Genomic DNA, 20,493 nt, shown 5'->3' with positions numbered 1-20,493 from the left:
TGTAAAGCCTTTTTGAAATCGGACAGCAAGCGTCCCACCTAGCCCATAGAGGTTAACCATTTTTACTGTAGTATCCAAAACGTATTTCAAGATGTCAGGCATTCCCTTTGCAGCAAGAGCCTCTTGGTGGATGCTGCAGTGTACCCAAGTGGTGTTGGGAGCAACTGCTTGCATGCATATACCACTCCACTATGCCTCTCTGTCATGGCTTTTGCGCCATCAGTACAGATACTGACACATCTTGACCACCAAAGTCCATTTGATGTCACAAAGCTGTCCAGTACTTTAAATGTTTGCAGAAGTGGATGTCTTCATATACCAGGAGCTGTGCCAGGCCCGCCACATCTGTTGACTCATCCAGCTGTAACGCATAGAATTCACTGGCTTGTATGCGAAGCAGTAATTGTTTCAAAATATCTCCTGCCATGTCACTGATGCGTCGTGAAACAGTGTTGTTTGTTGAAGGCATTGTCTGTATAGTTTTTTGGGTCTTTTCCCCCAGCATTGTCCCAACCATATCCGCAGCAGCAGGAATAATTAAGTCCTCCACAATAGTATGGGGCTTGCCTGTCCTATCCACTCGGTAGCTCACCATATAAGACGCTTCTAGCCCCTTCTTATTAATGGTATCTGTTGCTTTTTTCATGTCTTAGTACTTGAAGGAAAAGGCACTACTCCCACTATAAGTGAACAAGAAATCAATGTAGTTCTCATAATATTTGTGCCTCTTCGATGGTCCAACGTCCCTGTCTGTTGTTCGGCACTTTCCTGGGTAAGGGGACAGTAGCTCTTTGGCTGCATCGGATTCACAACTGTCAGTGTCCATGCTAGCTGGGCTAAAAACAAATGTAGAATTACTGATGCTAGCATTGGATGTGCTCATGGAAGCAGAAAAACTTGTGTAGTCAACAGGTGTAGTACTGCTGGTAGTATCAGTACTTCCAGCAGAGCTGGTATGTGTCTCTATGGATGCAGGCCTTACTTTTTTTTACCATTTATCCATTTTCGAGCAAACGGAATGAGCAGCAGCTACGTTTTGCTACATGCAGACCGTTAGTAGAATTATCACGAGAGAGTTAATTAGTTAACGGTTAATGTGATTGGATGTTAATTATTTGACTAGGCTACCTGTATTTGACATTGTGTTGTTATTTCGCTGAACACTAAATGGTTTAGTTGTAATTTTGGCAGTGAAACTAGGCTATTCAGGTGAGATTTTTTTTTTTCCTTCAGACTGAACAGTTTCCTGTGTGTTTCAAAAATAGTCCACCACCCAAAGGATATCCAGCCAACTTGACACAACTGTGGGAAGCTTTGGAGTCAACATGGGACAGCATCCCTGTGGAATGCTTTCGACACCTTGTAGAGTCCATGTCCTAATGAATTGAGGCAGTTCAGAGGGCAAAAATGGCGGCGGGGGCGCAACTCAATATTAGAAAGGTGTTCCTAATGTTTGGTATACTCAGTGTATTTCAGGATATTGTGTGTCCCTCGAAATTAGCAGTTTTGAAAACATAGCCCGTCCAACAAAAGTGGCTTCTTGGCACAACTTACTCCGGCTATGGGACAGGGTAAGTTGAGCCGCCTGGACTGAATAAAATATTACCACTACTTTTTAAAATTAGGTCTATCTTTATTTCCGAACAGAATTCAACGCAATCACTTTTTTGATATATACACTACCGGTCAAAGGTTTCAGAACACCTACTCATTCAAGGGTTTTTCTTTTTTTAAATATATTTTCTACATGGTAGAATAATAGTGAAAACATCAAAACTATGAAATAACACATATGGAATAAGGAAAAAAAGTGTGAAACATTTGAGATTCTTCAAATAGCCACCCTTTGCCTTGATGACAGCTTTGCACACTCTTGGCATTCTCTCAACCAGCTTCATGAGGTAGTCACCTGGAATGCAATTCACTTAACAGGTGTGCCTTCTTAAAAGTTAATTTGTAGAATGTCTTTCCTTCTTAACTTAGGGATAGGGGGCAGTATTTTCACGGCCAGATGAAAAATGTACCCAAATTAAACTGCCTGCTACTCGGGCCCAGGACGTAGGATATGCATATTAGTAGTAGATTTGGATAGAAAACACTCTGAAGATTCTAAAACTGTTTGAATGATGTCTGTGAGTATAACAGAACTCATATGGCAGGCAAAAACCTGAGACAAATCCAACCAGGAAGTGGGAAATCTGATGCTTGTAGTCTTTTCAAGTCATTGCCTATCTAACACACAGTGACTTAGGGTTCATTTTGCATTTCCGAAGGCTTCCACTAGATGTCAACAGTCTTTAGAACCTTGTTTCAGGCTTTTGCAGTGAACAGAGAGCGAACAAGAAGGCCAGGAAGTTGGTGACTCAGAAAATGACATGATTTCAGTGGCGCGCATTCACATGATGACGTAGCTGTTTTCCATAAAATGTTTCAAGACATTGGAATCGTCCGGTTGGAATATTATTGAAGTTTTATGTTTAAAAAGGCCCTAAAGATTGATGCTATACTACGTTTGACATGTTTCTACGAACATAAATATAACTTTTTTTGACTTTTCGTCGTGAAATTTTCCTACATTTGAAGTACTGAATGCGCTACCCAAAAAGGAGGTATTTGGACATAAATTATGGACTTTACCGAACAAAACAACATTTATTGTGGACCTGGGATTCCTGAGAGTGCATTCTGATGAAGATCATCAAAGGTACGTGAATATTTATAATGCTATTTATGATTTTAGATGACTCCAAAATGGTGGGTATCTGTATTGCTGGTTTGGTTTTCTGAGCGCTGTATTCAGATTATTGCAAAGTGTGCTTTCCCGGTGAAGCTTTTTTTAACTCTGTCACAGCGGTTGCATTAACCTGTTATGGCTAGGGGGCAGTATTTTCACGGCTGGATAAAAAACGTACCCGATTTAATCTGGTTACTACTCCTGCCCAGTAACTAGAATATGCATATAATTATTGGCTTTGGATAGAAAACACTCCAAAGTTTCTAAAACTGTTTGAATGGTGTCTGTGAGTATAACAGAACTCAAATGGCAGGTCAAAACCTGAGAGATTCCTTTACAGGAAGTGGCCTGTCTGACCATTTCTTGAACTTCTTTGCCATCTCTATCTTTTACAAAGGATCTCTGCTCTAACGTGACACTTCCTACGTCTTCCATGGGCGTTCAGAGCCCGGGAAAAACCTGAATGTCGTCATCCCAGCCCCAGGCTGAAACACATTATCGCCTTTCTCAAGTGGCCGATCAAGGGACTGTGGGCTTAGGCGCGTGCCCTGGCCGCCCCCGTCTTTGTGATTTTTCCTCTGTTTGCCGAAAAGGAGATTCCCGGTCGGAATATTATCGCTTTTTTACGAGATAAATTGCATAAAAATTGATTTTAAACAGCGGTTGACATGCTTCGAAGTACGGTAATGGAATATTTAGAATTTTTTTGTCACGAATTGCGCCATGCGCACGACCCTGATTTACCATTTCGGATAGTTTCTGGAACGCACGAACAAAACGCCGCTATTCGGATATAACAATGGATTATTTGGGACCAAACCAACATTTGTTATTGAAGTAGCAGTCCTGGGAGTGCATTCTGGCGAAGACAACAAAGGTAATAACATTTTTGTTATAGTAAATCTGATTTTGGTGAGTGCTAAACTTGCCGGGTGTCTAAATAGCTAGCCCTTGATGGCTGGGCTATGTACTTAGAATATTGCAAAATGTGCTTTCACCAAAAAGCTATTTTAAAATCGGACATATCGAGTGCATTGAGGAGTTCTGTATCTATAATTCTTAAAATAATTGTTATGCTTTTTGTGAACGTTTATCGTGAGTAATTTAGTAAATTGTTAGTAAATTCCCCGGAAGTTTGCGGGGGGTATGCTAGTTCTGAACGTCACATGCTAATGTAAAAAGCTGTTTTTTGATATAAATATGAACTTGATTGAACAAAACATGCATGTATTGTATAACATAATGTCCTAGGGTTGTCATTTGATGAAGATCATCAAAGGTTAGTGCTGCATTTAACTGTCTTCTGGGTTTTTGTGACATTATATGCTAGCTTGAAAAATGGGTGTCTGATTATTTCTGGCTGGGTACTCTGCTGACATAATCTAATGTTTTGCTTTCGCTGTAAAGCCTTTTTGAAATCGGACAGTGTGGTTAGATAAAAGAGAGTCTTGTCTTTAAAATGCTGTGAAATAGTCATATGTTTGAAAAATTGAAGTTTTTGTATTTTTGAGGAATTTGTAATTCGCGCCACGCCTATCATTGGATATTGGAGCAGGTGTTCCGCTAGCGGAACGTCTAGATGTAAAAGGTTAAGGAGATGTTTATCTAGAATAATTTTACAGTTTAATACTTTATCAACGTTTATGATGAGTATTTTTGTAAATTGTTGTGCTCATTCACCCGAAGTTTTGGAGGCAAAATATTTTCTGAACATCACGAGCCAATGTAAAATGTTTTTTTTTTATATAAATATGAACTTTATCAAACAAAACATACATGTATTGTGTAACATTGAGTCCTAGGAGTGTAATCTGATGAAGATCGTCAAAGGTTAGTGCTTAATTGTAGCTGTATTTCTGGTTTTTGTGATGCCTCTCCTGCTTGGAAAATGGCTGTGTGGTTTTTCTTGTTTAGACGCTCTGTCCTAACATAATCTAACTTTATGCTTTCGCCGTAAAGTCTTTTGGAAGTCGGACAATGTGGTTGGATTAAGGAGAAGTGTATATTTAAAATGGCATAAAATAGTTGTATGTTTGAGAAATTTGAATTATGAGATTTTGTTGTTTTGAATTTTCCACCCTGATATTTCACTGGCTGTTGATAGAATTTAGAAGGGAATGCAAAGAGTGTGCAAAGCATTCATCAAGGCAAAAGATGGCTATTTGAAGAATCTGAAATGTAAAATATATTTTGATTTGTTTAACACTTTTTTGGTTACTACATGATTCCATATGCGTTATTTCATAGTTTTGATGTCTTCACTATCACTACAATGTAGAAAATAGTAAAAATAAAGAATAACCCTTGAAGGAGTAGATGTTCTAAAACTTTTGACCCATTGTGTATATATAATTTTAAGCATATTTTAACACAAGCTTAACACCTAACGAACACTTTGTACTTTTTTGAAAACACCTTCAACATTGGCCAGGCCCTGGTGTTACCTTATATTTCAGCAATAATACTTCATTTTTCTCAACTTGCCATTGGCTCAACTTACCACATGGCCATTGGCTCAACTTACCAATAGGCAAACATTTTGACTATATTAGCCCACACAGGTACAAGGATGCACTTTCATGCTAAATTTAAGACCTCATATTGAAGGCTATAAAGACTCTAACTGATGTGTAGAACAATCTTAAAATTCTCTACTTTGGTTTAGATAAAAGCATCATGACTAACACAATACATTGATTTGACTTGGTGAAAACCAATGTTTTGGACCTAACTTGCTTACCACTTCTTCCATGTGGTTTCTTCCTTCATAGACTCCCTAAATATTTGGACAAATTATATATTGTGTGTATGGTTTCCTAGAAACAAGGGGTGACTCAACTTACCATTACAATCAATTTACCCCACTTTTCCCTACTTTGATATGTTTTATGATCATAAATTAAAATCAGATTTTGTACATTGGACTTAATAATATTATATTTTAAATATTTCCAAATACCTTGTTGGTCTTTATCCATATCCTCAGGAAGTACCTCTCCAGCTCTTAGATGGGCCCTAGATCCCACTTTTCTAACCGTCTGTTTTTGGATCCGCACATTTATTTTGGTGGTGTATGTCTTGGCCCCCGCTGAACTGTCCTCATCGTCAATATCTTCTCCATTTCCAACCTCTTGATCTTTGACATCAAGGTCATCTGTATCATGATTGTCCTTATCAGCTTCATATTCTTCTTGATCACCTTCACTAACAACTTGATCTTTAATGTCAAGGTCACTGTGATCATCATTTTTATTCTCATCATCAATGTCTTCCTCTGCCTCCTCCTCTTCCTCCTCCTCTCCATCATCTTCATGATGTTCATCACCAACTTCAATATTGGCCCTAGATCCCACTTTTCTGACCATCTGTTTTTGGATCAGCACATTTCTTTTGGTGGCGAATGTCTTGGTCCCCTCTGAACTGTCCTCATCGTCAATGTCTTCTCCATCTTCAACCTCTTGATCTTTGACATCAAGGTAATCTGTGTAATGATTGTCCTCATCAGCTTCATCTTCTTCATGATCATCATCCCCAACGACTTGATCTTTAATGTCAAGGTCACTGTGATCATCATGTTTATTCTCATCAATGTCTTCCTCTGCCTCCTCCTCTTCCTCCTCTCCATCGTCTTCATAATGTTCATCACCAACTTCAATATTGGCCCGAGATCCCACTTTTCTGACCATCTGTTTTTGGATCCAAACATTTATTTTGGTAGCGTATGTCTTGGTCCTCTCTGAACTGTCCTCATCGTCAATGTCTTCTCCATGTTCAACCTCTTGATCTTTGACATCAAGGTAATCTGTATCATGATTGTCCTCATCAGCTTCATCTTCTTCATGATCATCATCAACAACGACTTGATCTTTAGTGTCAATGTCACTGTGATCATCATGTTTATACTCATCATCAATGTCTTCCTCTGCCTCCTCCTCTCCGTCATATTCATGATGTTCATCACCAACTTCAATATTGGCTCTAGATTCCACTTTTCTAAGCATCGTTTTTTGGATCTGCACATTTATTTTGGTGGTGTATGTCATGGCCCCCTCTGAACTGTTTTCATTGTAAATGCCTTCATCTTCAACACCTTGATCTTTGACGTCAACCTCATGGGTATCACCCTCCTCCTCCTCATCTAACTCTAAGTGATGATCCTTCTCCTCTTTCACCTCCTCTTCTTTCCCCCCATCCTTGCTAACATCCATGATTTCTTCATCATCCATTGTTTGTTCATGGTCAAGCTCTTCAACATCACAATCTACATCAGTGATGTAATGGCAACAAATTAACGTATTTTCCCTATCTTTAATTATCTTTAATAGCAATTTACTTTGATATGATGACTATCCTATCATAAAGAAAAATCACATTTTGGACATCGTAGCTAATGATATGAAATATTTCCAAATACCTTGTTGGTCTTCATCCATATCCTTAGGAAGTACCTCTCCAGCTCTTAGGTGGGCCTTAGATCCCATGACTCTAAGCATCTGTTTTTGGATCCACACATTTTTTGGGGTGGTGTATTTCTTCACCCCCTCTGAACTGTCATCTGTACTGTCATTGTCTCCTTGCTCTTCTTCAGCCTCTTTGACATCATCATCCTTCTCCGCCACAACTGGAGTGATGCTTATTTCAGGTGTAGGGTCACCGTCCTTTGTAGTGCCTATCAATTCTGCAACTGTGTCACCAAGCCACTTTGTCTTTATTATTGACTTTACCATCTCAACATTTCATTAGCATTCGTCAGAGGTGAGTTGGTGCAGATGCAAACATGCAAACATTAAGACATTGACAGAGTTATGGAAATTAAATGGCAACACATTCCAACATTCGTCATATTCATACAAGATACACCACATGCTGCACTCTGATTGACTGATTTCATGTTTTATCTACCCTGCAATTATATGCACTTGACACATTTTTATCTAAAGCGTTGGGTTGACTGTCTATCATATGTTGCTTAGATGAAAACTGTTCCAGACATAAAATCTCTAAGCAGTCACCCATGAAATAATCCCTATTGAAATACGATGCCAACCGTTTATCTTTTTCCTTGGTGGAATGTAGACTACATCTATTTACTTTAACCAGTAGTGAACACTTGAATTGCAACATTTAGTCAGTGGTCAGTCAATCAAACAGATAACGCAGAAACAATGCAAGACAACATGGAAGAAGAGAATGCATCTCCTAAAACAATAGATTTCCATTTCAGAGACACCTCATGCTTTACAAACTTCAGTAAATCAAATAATTGATAGGGGAACAATATGAACACAAATAAGGATGAATGAACACATGACAACAGAAACACAAACTGTTACAACGAAGGAACTGTCAGTGTGTGTATTTACAATTAGAATGGGGAAATAAAATGCAGTCAATCACCAATTCCAAAACCACAATGGCATTTTAGTTCAGACATTTATTGAATCATTAATAAAGGCCTAATATGATGAGCATGAAATATTAACATTTTCCCATTAAACATAATTATTGTGTCATTAGTAGTCTACATACATTAACTTAAATTATTCATACCCTGTGACTTATTCCACATTTTGTGTTACCACCTGAATTCAAAATAAAAATCTCACCCATCTACACACAACACCCCATGACAAATGTTTTTAGAAATGTTCGCACATTTATCGAAAATGAAACACAGAAATAGCTAATTTACATAAGTATTCACACCCCTGAGTCAATACTTTGCAGAACCACATTTGGCAGCGATTACAGCTTTGAGTCGTCTTGGGTATGTCTGTATCAGCTTTACACATCTGGAATTGGGGATTTCCTTAAGCTCTGTTAAGTTAGATGGGGGTGGCGGTGAACAATATTCTTCAAGTCTTCCCACTGATTTTCAATGGGATTCAACTCTGTGTTTTGGCTGGGCCACCCAAGAACTTTCATATTCTTGGTCTGAAGCCATTCCAGCATTGCTTTGGCTGTATGCTTGGGGTAATTGTCCTGTTGGAACGTATACCTTCACACCAGTCTAAGGTTGTTTGCACTCTGAAGTAGGTTCTCATCAAGAATTTGCTTTTATTTGGCTCCATTCATTATGCCCTCTATAATTACCAGTTTCTCAGTCTCTGCTGCTGAAAAGCATCCCCATAGCATGATGCTTCAGGGTAGGGATGGTGTTAGACAGGTGATGAGCTGTTCCTGGTTTTCTCCAGACATAACACTTTGCGTTCAAGCCAAAGAGGTCAATTTTTGTCTCAGCAGACCACAGAATCTTTTGCCTTATGCTCTCTCAAGTATCTTTTCGCAAAGTCCAGCCGTGCTGTCATGTGCCTTTTTCTCAGAAGTGGCTTCCGTCTGCCCACTCTCCTATAAAGCCCAGATTGGTGAGGTGCTGTAGAGACCGTTGTCCTTCTGGCAGGTTCTCCCATCTCAGTCTAGGAACTCTCTAGTTGGGTTCTTGGTCATTGGGTTCTTGGTCACCTTCCTGACCAAGGTCCTTCTTGCCCCGGTTGCTCAGTTTGGTCAGACGGCCAGCTCTAGGCAGAGTCTGGGTAGTTCCATATTTTTTCAATTTCCCAATGATGGAGACCACTGTGCTTTTGGAAATGTTCAAAACTCTAGAAATGTTTTAAACCCTTCCCCAGATATAATTATATCTCAGAGATCATCGGACAGTTCCTTGGGCTTGATGGTATAGTTTCTGCTCTGACATGCACTGTCAACTGTGGGAAATTATATAGACAGGTGTGTTTCTTTCTAAGGTTGCAAGATCGAATCTCCGAGCTGACAAGGTAAAAATCTGTCATTCTGCCCCTGAACAAGGCATTAACCCACTTCCTAGGCCGTCATTGAAAATAAGAATTTGTTCTTAAATGACTTGCCTAGTTAAATAAAGGTTAAAAAATTTCAAAAAAAATAAAATAATGTCCAAACAATTGAATTGGCCACAGGTGTACTCAAATCAAGTTGTAGTAACATCTAAAAAAAATATCAAAAGAAAATGGATGCACCTCAGCTCAATTTGGAGTGTCATAGCAAAGGTGTGTGAATACTAATGTCAATGAGTTATTTCTGTATTTCATTTTCAATACATTTGCTACGAATCGTACTACACCGGCTCTGACACTGGACGGATGTGGCAGGGCTTGCAAACATTACAGACTACAAAGGGAAGCACAGCTGAGAGCGGCCCAGTGACACGAGCTGACCAGACGAGCTAAACTACGTCTATGCTTGCTTCAAGGCAAATAACACTGAAACATGCATGAGAGCACCAGCTGTTCCAGAAGACTGTGTGATCACGCTCTCCGCAGCCGATGTGAGTAAGACCTTTAAACAGCTCAACATTCACAAGGCCGCAGGGCCAGACGGATTATCAGGACATGTACTGCGAACATGTGCTGAGCAACTGGCAAGTGTCTTCACTGACATTTTCAACCTCTCCCTGTCCGAGTCTGTAATACCAACATGTTTTAAGCAGATCACCATAGTGCCTGGTGCCCAAGAACACTAAGGTAACCTGCCTAAATGACTACCGACCCGTCGCACTCATGTCTGTAGCCATGAAGTGCTTTGAAAGGCTGGTCATGGCTCACATCAATACCATTATCCCAGAAACCCTAGACCCACTCCAATTTGCATACCGCCCCAAAAGATCCCCAGATGATTCAATCTCTATTGCACTCCACACTGCCCTTTCCCACCTGGATAAAAGGAACACCTACGTGAGAATGCTATTCATTGCCTACAGCTCAGCGTTCAACACCATAATGCCCTCAAAGCTCATCAATAAGCTAAGGACCCTGGGACTAAACCCCTCCCTCTGCAACTGGATCCTGGACTTCCTGGCAGGCCGCCCCCAAGTGGTAAGGGTAGGTAACAACACATCCGCTACACTGATCCTCAACACAGGGGCCCCTCACAGCTGCATGCTCAGTCCCTTCCTGTGCTCCCTGTTCACTCATGACTGCACGGCCAGGCACAACTCCAACACCATCATTACGTTTTCCGAGGACACAACAGTGGTAGGCCTGATCACTGACAATGATGAGACAGCCTATAGGGAGGAGGTCAGAGACCTCGCCGTGTGGTGCCAGGACAACAACCTCTCCCTCAATGTGATCAAGACAAAGGAGATGATTGTGGACTACAGGAAAAAGAGGACCGAGCACGTCCCCATTCTCATCGACTGGGCTGCAGTGAAGCAGGTTGAGAGCTTCAAGTTCCTTGGTGTCCACATCACCAACAAACTAACATGGTCCAAGCACACCAAGACAGTTGTGAAGAGGGCACGACAAAACCTATTCCCCCTCAGGAGACTGAAAAGATTTGGCATGGGTCCGCAGATCCTCAAAAGGTTCTACAGCTGCACCATCGAGAACATCCTGACTGGTTTCATCACTGCCTGGTATGGCAACTGCTCGGCCTCTGACCACAAGGCACTACAGAGGGTAGTGTGAATGGTCCAGTACATCAATGGGGCCAAGCGTCATGCCATCCAGGACCTCTATACCAGGCAGTGTCAGAGGAAGGCCCTAGAAATTGTCAAAGACATCCAGTCACCCTAGTCATAGATTATTCTCTCTGCTACCGCACGGCAAGCAGTACTGGAGTGCCAAGTCTAGGTCCATGAGGCTTCTAAACAGCTTCTACCCCCAAGCCATAATACTCCTAAACTTCTAATCAAATGACTACCCAGACTATTTGCATTGCTCCCCCCCCCCCCTTTACACTGCTGCTACTCTCTGTTGTTATTATCTATGCATAGTCACTTTACTAAATCTACCTACATGTACATACTATCTCAACTAACTGGTGACCCCGCACATTGACTCTGTACTGGTAACCCCCTGTATATAGTCTCACTATTGTTATTTTACTGTTGCTCTTTAATTACTTGTTACTTTTATTTCTTATTCTTATCCGTATTTCTTTCAAACTGTATTGTTGGTTAGGTAAGTAAGCTTTTCACTGTAAGTACCTGTTGTATTCGGTGCATGTGACTAATACGATTTGATTATATTTTTTTAAATGAAGAAAAACATGTTTTCACTTTGTCATTATGGGGTATTGTGTGTAGATGCAACTGTTCGGGATCTGACCGTATGGCGCTACAGAGAGTAGTGCGTATGGCCCAGTAGATCACTGGGACCAAGCTTCCTGCCATCCAGGACCTATAAACTAGGTTGTGTCAGAGGAAGGCCCCAAAAAATTGTCAAAGACTCCAGTCACCCTAGTCATAGATTATTCTCTCTGCTACCGCATGGCAAGCGGTACCAGTGCACCAAGTCTAGGACCAAAAGGATCATTAACAGCTTCTACCACCAAGCCATAAGACTGCTGAACAATTAATCAAATGGCCACCATTTTTTACATTGACCCCCCCCTGTACTGGTACCCCCGTATATAGCCTCGTTATTGTTATGTATTTTTCTTGTGTTACTTTTTTTTTACTTTAGTTTATTTAGTAAATATTTTCTTAACTGTTTCTTGAACTGCATTGTTGGTTAAGTAAGCAAGTAAGCGTTTTGTAAGTAAGTAAGTAAGCATTTCACAGGTTGTAACCTGTTGTATTCGGCGCATGTGACAAATACAATTTGATTTGATTTGAGATGGGTGAGAAGAAAACACATTTTTAATTCAGGCTGTAACAAAACAAAATGTGGAGTAAGTCAAGGGGTGTGAAATACTTTCTGAAGGCACTGTGCAAAATTAGATTATGAAATAGTGAAAAAAAGTTTCACGCTGCAACCTACTTCCCTTAAATAATAGTTAATGCTGAAGTGTTTCACAGCCAGCTCCATTGTCAGAGCATTATTACAACTCAGTAACCACATTTCGATCCAAGTCATACTGTCTAAAAAAAAATAATCACGACAGCTATGATGGAAACAGGACATTTTTAGGTGTCTATAAAATTAATTATGCGAGAAATGGTGACTTAAACTATGGTGGCAAAATTGCAAATTATGTTATAATACTATTATTGCATCAAATGGTTGTTTTATTCGACATAATAGAGTATTCTTATAGCTATTGTGTGTGTTTGTTCTACTGAGGATGATTTACGATGTCTTTGGGTGATAAAACCTAAAGAGCATACTAGAGCATGAGTTAATGTTTCTGTTCTATATGATACCAGAGAGAGATGGTTCCAGTTTGGAGTCGGAGGGCCAGACACTGGTCTATACAATGAAAACGTTCATATAAATCTTAACCTTGTGACCCATTCTATATATCTGTTGTTCGTCATGTAGGTTGAAAGGGTTGTATCTTTGCTATAAAAGATCTCAGTAGCCTTTGTGTCGCCGCTCTCAACGGATCATCAGAGACGGTGGTGATTCGTTGACAAGCCATTGCTATTGCAAAGCTCTCACTATTAAAGATTTAGTTTAAGTATAACTCTGATTTGTGTGATAACTTTGTCTCTCCTCATTTGATAGTAAAGAAATTAACCACCACAAAACGCCTTTATGCGCAAATATTGATATAATAACCATCGTATCAGAGTAACGTTGGAGTAACGCGATGATATGGTGTGGTCCTCCTCCCATAACGAATCGGGAAACCATACAGTTTATTAGGCTACAGATGAAACTAGTTATGATGAACTTCACAGGGTGGTGAATGTGCACTGTGATGTTGATGCGCCCTTCCAATAAATATCGAGGGTCTTATTCTGGTGACATGATGCTCGATGCTTGACTGCTGTTTGACAAATACTAACATTCTCGCTCTTATCCATAATAATCTCATCATGCAGACTATACCAGCACAGCCTACTGTTGGCTAGAGTGCATGTGCCAAGACAAGAGTAGGAACATTTGCTATTCAACGCAAACATTTTTGTGAAGAAACTATCGGTATAGTTGAAAATGGTATAGTTGAAAATTTTGTGTGCACTACATCACGCACTGATTTTTTTCTTATGTGAATTCTCGTGTATGGACAGGAAAATCTGTCGCCAATTGGGTGGAAACCAAGCAAGTGTCAGAATGTTACAAATACACATCCATTTTGCAAGGCAACAATGATTAGTACAGGTAGCCACACCTTTGCACACTGAATGAGATTGGCTGATTTTAACACGGGAAACCGAGATTTTCAAATTGTCTCAACTATTGGCATGGATGATACAAACCAAAAATATTCTGTAGATCATTTTGTAATGAGGAAAATCTTGTAACTGATCACATTCAAAAATATTATGTGACAACCTCAGTCGCCCCTTATAACATATAATAAAACTAGATTTACCCAACAAACAAAACAAAAACATTTAAAGTCATCAAACAACATCACACCACATGAAAGCAGAATTCCACAGCCGGATCAAATGAGTTGACAATTGATGAAACTCTACATTTGTTACTGTATTAACATCATCCTTTGGTAGCGGTGACAATTGGTGTACGAACGATTGTTACGTACCTTTTTCCAGGGGTGGCAAAAACTGTCCTAGGATTGGAAGTAGGAAAAACATTGATTTGATTAAAAATCTATTGATGAAATGAAAGGGAAGAGATTTCATCAAACAACCTAATAGTAAATCTACAGTATCGTGAGCGTTTTCTTAAAAATCAACCTCAACAAATTCTAAGAGAGTTTGGTAATTATTAACTAACTGAGAAATAAACAAAAACCAACCTTTCTTCCTTATCACATGCATCACAGATGCTGGTATAGTACTAGGTTCATCTACACCCAAAAGAAAACAGACATGTGGGAGTCAATGTCTTGAAACATACTGTACATGTACGTGTTATTCCTAATTTCATATGGGAAAATCATGTGCTTATGTCAAGAAATTTGCATACATTTGAGTTATTTGAGCAGTGTTGGGAAATACACTGAGTGTACAAAACATTAGGAACAGCTTTTACCATCAGAACAGCCTAAATTCGCCAGGGCATGGACTCTACAAGGTGTCGAAAGCATTCCACAGGGATGCTGGCCCATGTTGACTCCAATGCTTCCCACAGTTGTGCCAAGTTGGCTGGATGTCCTTTGGGTGGTGGACCATTCTTGACACACACGGGAAACTGTTGAGTGTGAAAACCCAGCATTGCAGTTCTTGACACACTCAAACCAGTGCGCCTGGCACATACTGCCATATCCCGTTCAAAGGCACTTAAATCTTTGGTCTTGCCCAATCACCCTCTGAATGGCACACATACACGATCCATGTCTCAAATGTCTCAAGGATTAAAAATCCTTCTTTAAATTGTCTCCTCCCCTTCATCAACACTGATTGAAGTGCATTTAACAGGTGACATCAGTAAGGGATCATAGCTTCATCTGATTTCACCTGATCAGTCTATGTCATGGAAAGAGTTCCTAATGTTTTGTACACTCAGTGTATAGCCAGAACAGTATCATTAATGAGATGGTACATTATTGATGTCAGGTCCAAAATGATTGGCACCCTTGATAAATAATACAAATACTGAGCAATCTTTGTCAATGGTGCCATTTTTTTTTTACCTTTATTTAACTAGGCAAGTCAGTTAAGAACAAATTCTTATTTTCAATGACAGCCTAGGAACAGTGGTTTAACTGCCTTGTTCAGGGGCAGAACAACAGATGTGTACCTTGTTGGCTCAGGGATTTGATCATGCAACCTTTTGGTTACTAGTCCAACGCTCTAACCACTAGGCTATGCTGCCGCCCCATCCAATAATGTTGGACCTGACTGTATGTCATATGTCACATTATCTATGTCCTATTATTGTTCCTATGTCATAGAATGCATATGATGGTCACACATAAACAGGTATACCTTTATCATGCATAAGCATGTTGGACAGATAATCCATGAACATGTTTTTCCCATCTGCAATCTCAAGCACTGCATCTGTGACCACTTTCATAGGGTCAAAGTCCATCTCAGGAAGGACCCCTAAAGATACAAAAAGACCATTAGCTGGTGTTCCATTATGATATGAAAAGAAGAATTGCAATGAAAGAACTGGATTTTTGAGAAGAAAAAAAATTATTCGTCCTAATATTAAGTTCAGTGGTAGTCTTGTGTTCCCAGACACACCCTGAACCAAGAATGGCTAGAGGCAAGGCTTGTTCAATGGTAATTTCCAGGACATGACATACAGTAACACAGCTTCATAGCAATTGAATAAGCAAATTCATACATTATTATTACTGTTCCCTGAAAATACCCACTAATACAGGGGTGTCAAACTCATTCCACGGAGGGCCGAGTGTCTGCAGGGTTTTGGTTTTTCCTTTCAATTAAGACCTAGACAACCAGGTGAGGGGAGTTCCTTACTAATGAGTGACCTTAATTCATCAATGAAGTACAAGGGTGGAGCGAAAACCCGCAGACATTTCCGTGAAATGAGTTTGACATGTGCTCTAATACAAGCTACTTGCTAAGCTTGTTGCTATTTATAAGTACCTTGATCGCCTATTAGCAAGTTGGAGACATAGTCCACAAGCATGTTCTTCTGCTCAATGACAATCCCAAACATTCTTCTGAGAACCAGTATGGGATCGACGTTTACTTCTTGAGGGATACCTGTTCATAGGAGAGATGAACTGAAAAGTCTGATAATCCATGCATTGATTTGAACTATTTTGCAGTAAATTGCTCTACAGAAGTGTATACCTGGCAGCAGGTCCCATATGTAGGTTCCAGTAGAACTTGTACAGTCAGTGATAACATGCACTATGTCTACTGCATTGATGCTCACTGCATGGAGAAGGGCTGAGCATAGAAGAAAATATGGAGAGCTCATCACATGTATTAAGGAAATTTACTTTTTATCCATACCAACAAAGAAATAACTGAATATTTATAGAAAATAATGTTGTGTAATAAAAATGTGGACATACCCTGCAGGATATCCAGTATGGCATCCAATAGAACACAGAGTGTGCCTTGTATGTAACCCACGACTCCACATATAGAGTTATTGGTGACATTGAACACACCTCTGCCAATAATCACCGGGTCAACATAGCTCAGGTAAAAGTTTCCTGAGAAAATAAACATTTTCAAACATGCCATATTAATTTACTAGTCCAATGTAGTAATATCTAAATAGTTGCAGAAGTTATGTGTATTTTGGTGTTTTAAATTAATACAGTGGGGGGGGGGGCACAGATTACTAATATTGCACAGCACTTGACATAGACGTAGAACGTGTAGATTATGTGTCGTAGGTGGATCTACAGAAAAATCACAAAGCCTATTAAACAAAATTCTTTCTACCATTTTTATTCTATTTATAATCAGGTTGTGCAACTTTTCTATTAGCATTTTGAATGCTTGAACATGGCATATAATGTTGGAATCAAATATAGATTTTCAGAAGAGTTGTGTTTTTGTGATGCATTTCCGTGAAAGGAAGTTACAACTACTAATCAAGATTGCAGTGCAAAGTCAAGTACAGTGCAAAATCATGCATCTGTGTTGCTTTGAATCACGGCCTAACATTCATTAAAATAAGAAAACAAAAAACTAATTTAACATCCCCCCCCCCAAAAAATCCCAAAACATTTCAAGAACATAAGACCACTTTAACACCATTGGGCATCCTTATACCGTCATCATCAGAGAGGAAGTCCACAAATAAATCTTTTACATCTTTGACAGCATTCATGTGGTCCAAACTCAAATGAGGAGCAAATGCACATTCTGAGGACACAGTAAGAAAAAGTATATTGTTTTACACAGTTTTTAAATTGGACAGAATTCTGCATAAAAAATATTACAAGATACATATAGCTACCTTGAGCCTCATAGAACATGTTGGACATTCCCTCTACAGCATCATTAACAGCTTTCATGGGATCCAAAACTACGTCTTGAATATCTGCAAAAAAGCATTGGGACAAACATTGGGGACTAGGGTTAGGGTAAGGGTTTGGGAAAAAACGTAAATAATACTGTTTAACATGAAATACATTCAAATATTATCAAACTAATGGTCTCCATAAGACTTAACAAATGTCAAAGAAAGATAGACTTACCAGTAACCCCTTTATATTCTACAACGTCAAACATCATGAAGCCTGCAGTAATCCAGGAGAGAAGGAGGCTGATAGTAACCACTAACTCTACAGAAAAGGTTAGTTTCTTGAGTATTCCAAACCCTTGGGCCTTAGGAGGGGATGATGGGGGCACCACATTCCCATTCAGCCCATCGGCTACAGCAGCTGAGATGGACTCCACCGCTGCACCTGGAAGCATGAGAAAGCTTTAAATTGCTGCCAGTAATGCATGATAGTCATACTTACTCTATACTAGTGATTCATCTTAGGCTGAGTGAGGAGTAGCAATTCAACAAATCAGGTAGCTATTATGTCAGTGATATTTCCTATTATAGTAGTGATATCTTTAAATATGCCACAAAGTTTGTAATATGTACACGTCCTGTTAAGTGCATGGCAGTATAATTGTTTCCAATACCCAATTAACACAAATAAATACAACACAAATAGTTTCACATTCAATAGGTTATTTACTGTCCTCTAGATGGATAAATCCTCAGGTATTTTTGATACCCTTATTATACACTCTAAAAGAAAAATGCTACTAGTATTATCCCTCAGCTGTCATAAGACAGCTTTAGCCACATGTTTGTTGTGGATAATAAGTCTAAGGCCCCATCCAGACAGGGACGGACCTCACTTTGTTATAGTGATGCCAGTGACTCGGATGTGCAAAGTTGACTCAGTCAACTTCTGGGGTTGCTGCAGAGGAGGTCAAAGGGAGGTGGATGTAGTTGATGGTTTTTAGCGTTACCTATTCTGGGGTGGTGCCAGAACCAGTTGGACGGGCATTTCATTTTCATATGGGGGCATGTTTTCTTCATGGGTGATAAAAAAAAAGGGTTTTATCGTAAAGCCATAATTTAACTGTAAAAATGTATTACCAACTCATCTTGGGTATGTCTATCAGCTTTCCACATGTGGATTTGGGGATTTTCTCCTTTTCTCAATCTCTGTTAAATGTGACCCGTTTCAGGAAGCTAGGCGTATGTCACAAGTCACAGGAGAGACATTTTAACATTTTCATGTGCCTTAATAACAAAGTTGTATGCCATCTGTAAATACGAATACAAATGTTAAATTATGAGCCTTGTTTGTTAAGCCACAGAAAAAGTCAACAACCTTCCCACTAGCCATGATTGGCTGAGATAATGAGTGGGCTAGGCATGCTGAGAGAGGAGTTTGGATTGGTCTGACATATATGAAGGCTTCTGTCTATTTGAGCTGGTCAGTCTGTGTTGATAATCCTATCGAATGCGGCTTTTTAAAAAAATGTATTGTGTAGTGGTGCTGCATAAGTGTTGCTCTTCACTTTCTGGGGGATCGAGTTTTGAAATCAGTGGAATTAGAGAATGAAAGCTAAAGAGATGGAGAAAACAGATTACATATTCAAACTAAGGAAAACTGTGGCATGGCATACGTGCCATGGAGACGCGTCCATCATGCATGATGATGTATCCGTATACATCATCATGCATGATGGACGCGTCTCCCTGTCACGTATGCCATGCCACAGTTTTCCTTAATTTGAATAAGTTAAAGCCTAATGTTAGCTAGCTAACATTGAACCTCGTTGGTTAGCTCCCAGCAGATTCATGCAGGATAGTAACGACAGGATTTGGCACTATGTTCATTGTTGTGTTATCTTACACGTTGTTTACCGAGCTAGGTTCATTGTTTATCTAGCTAGCTAGCTACATGTCTTAAAACTTCTTATGGCTTGGGGGCAGTATTTCGACATCTGGATGAGAAGCGTGCCCAAAGTAAACTGCCTGTTACTCAGGCCCAGAAGATAGGATATGCATATAATTGGTAGATTTGAATAGAAAACACTCTAAAGTTTCCAAAACTGTTACAATAATGTCTGTGAGTAAAACAGAACTGATATGGCAGGCGAAAACCTGAGGAAAATCCATCCAGGAAGTGGGATGTTTTTGATGTGGGTATTTTCAATTGAATGCCAATTGAGTATCTAATGGGTTAGGACCCAGATTGCAGTTCCTATGGCTTCCACTAGATGTCAACAGTCTTTAGACATTGTTTCAGGCTTGTTTTCTGAAAAATGAAGAAGAATAAGACCTTTCTGTCAGTGGACTGTAGAATCATGCAGTGCTGGTTTGCGCATGTGACCGAGTGCGCGCCCTTCGTTGTTTTTCCTTTCTATTGAATAAGCTATTGTCCTGTTGAAATATTATCGATTATTTAGACAATTGACAACCTGATGATTAATTATAAACATTGTTTGACATGTTTCGACGAACTTTACCGGTACTATTAGGATGTTTTCGTCTGCATGTTTTGACTGCCTTTGAGCCAGTGGATTACTGAACAAAATGCGCCAACAAAATTGAGTTTTTGGGATATAAAGAGGGGGACTTTATCGAACAAAACAAACATTTATTGTGTAGCTGGGACTCTTGTGACTGCACCCATATGAAGATCTTCAAAGGTAAGTGATTCATTTTATCGCTATTTCTGACTTTTGTAATTCCTTTACTTGGTTGTAAAATGTTTGTATACTTTTGTAAGCGGGGTGCTGTCCTCAGATAATCGCATGGTATGCTTTCGCCGTAAAGCCTTTTTGAAATCTGACAAAGCGGCTGGTTTAACAAGAAGTTAATCTTTAAGCCGATGTAAAAGATTTGTATTTTTTATGAATGCTTATTATGACTATTTCTGTATTTTGAATTTGGCGCTCTGCAATTTCACCGGATGTTGTCGAGGTGGGTTGCTAGCGGAACGCCTGTGCCAGAAAGCTAAAGCATACA

General features: G+C 39.6%; 1 protein-coding gene across 50 annotated transcripts in view; it reads right to left on the bottom strand.

Moving 5' to 3' along the window:
* si:ch211-266g18.10 (uncharacterized) overlaps positions 1-20,493 on the bottom strand; it is a 244,924-nt gene that overhangs the window by 188,269 nt on the left and 36,162 nt on the right. For 47 of the 50 annotated variants that reach the window (XM_082957684.1, XM_082957672.1, XM_082957646.1 and 44 more), the window contains 11 exons: positions 17,705-17,914; positions 17,464-17,547; positions 17,259-17,369; positions 16,565-16,708; positions 16,338-16,436; positions 16,128-16,247; positions 15,495-15,614; positions 14,363-14,413; positions 14,147-14,173; positions 7,149-7,418; positions 5,694-6,995 (listed from right to left, as the gene is read on the bottom strand). In XM_082957684.1, the coding sequence (XP_082813810.1) occupies positions 5,694-6,995; positions 7,149-7,418; positions 14,147-14,173; positions 14,363-14,413; positions 15,495-15,614; positions 16,128-16,247; positions 16,338-16,436; positions 16,565-16,708; positions 17,259-17,369; positions 17,464-17,547; positions 17,705-17,741 (2,365 nt within the window). In that variant the 5' untranslated portion in view covers positions 17,742-17,914. The remainder of the gene's footprint in view (positions 1-5,693; positions 6,996-7,148; positions 7,419-14,146; positions 14,174-14,362; positions 14,414-15,494; positions 15,615-16,127; positions 16,248-16,337; positions 16,437-16,564; positions 16,709-17,258; positions 17,370-17,463; positions 17,548-17,704; positions 17,915-20,493) is intronic. The other 3 variants (XM_082957647.1, XM_082957675.1, XM_082957686.1) reach the window with 3 other exon arrangements.

Source organism: Salmo salar, chromosome 11 (genome assembly GCF_965601325.2).
Source record: "Salmo salar chromosome 11, fSalSal1, whole genome shotgun sequence".
NCBI classification, from domain to species: Eukaryota; Metazoa; Chordata; class Actinopteri; order Salmoniformes; family Salmonidae; genus Salmo; species Salmo salar.
The sequence above is the reverse complement of the archived record's forward strand: the minus strand, read 5'-3'. Positions and strand labels throughout refer to the sequence as shown.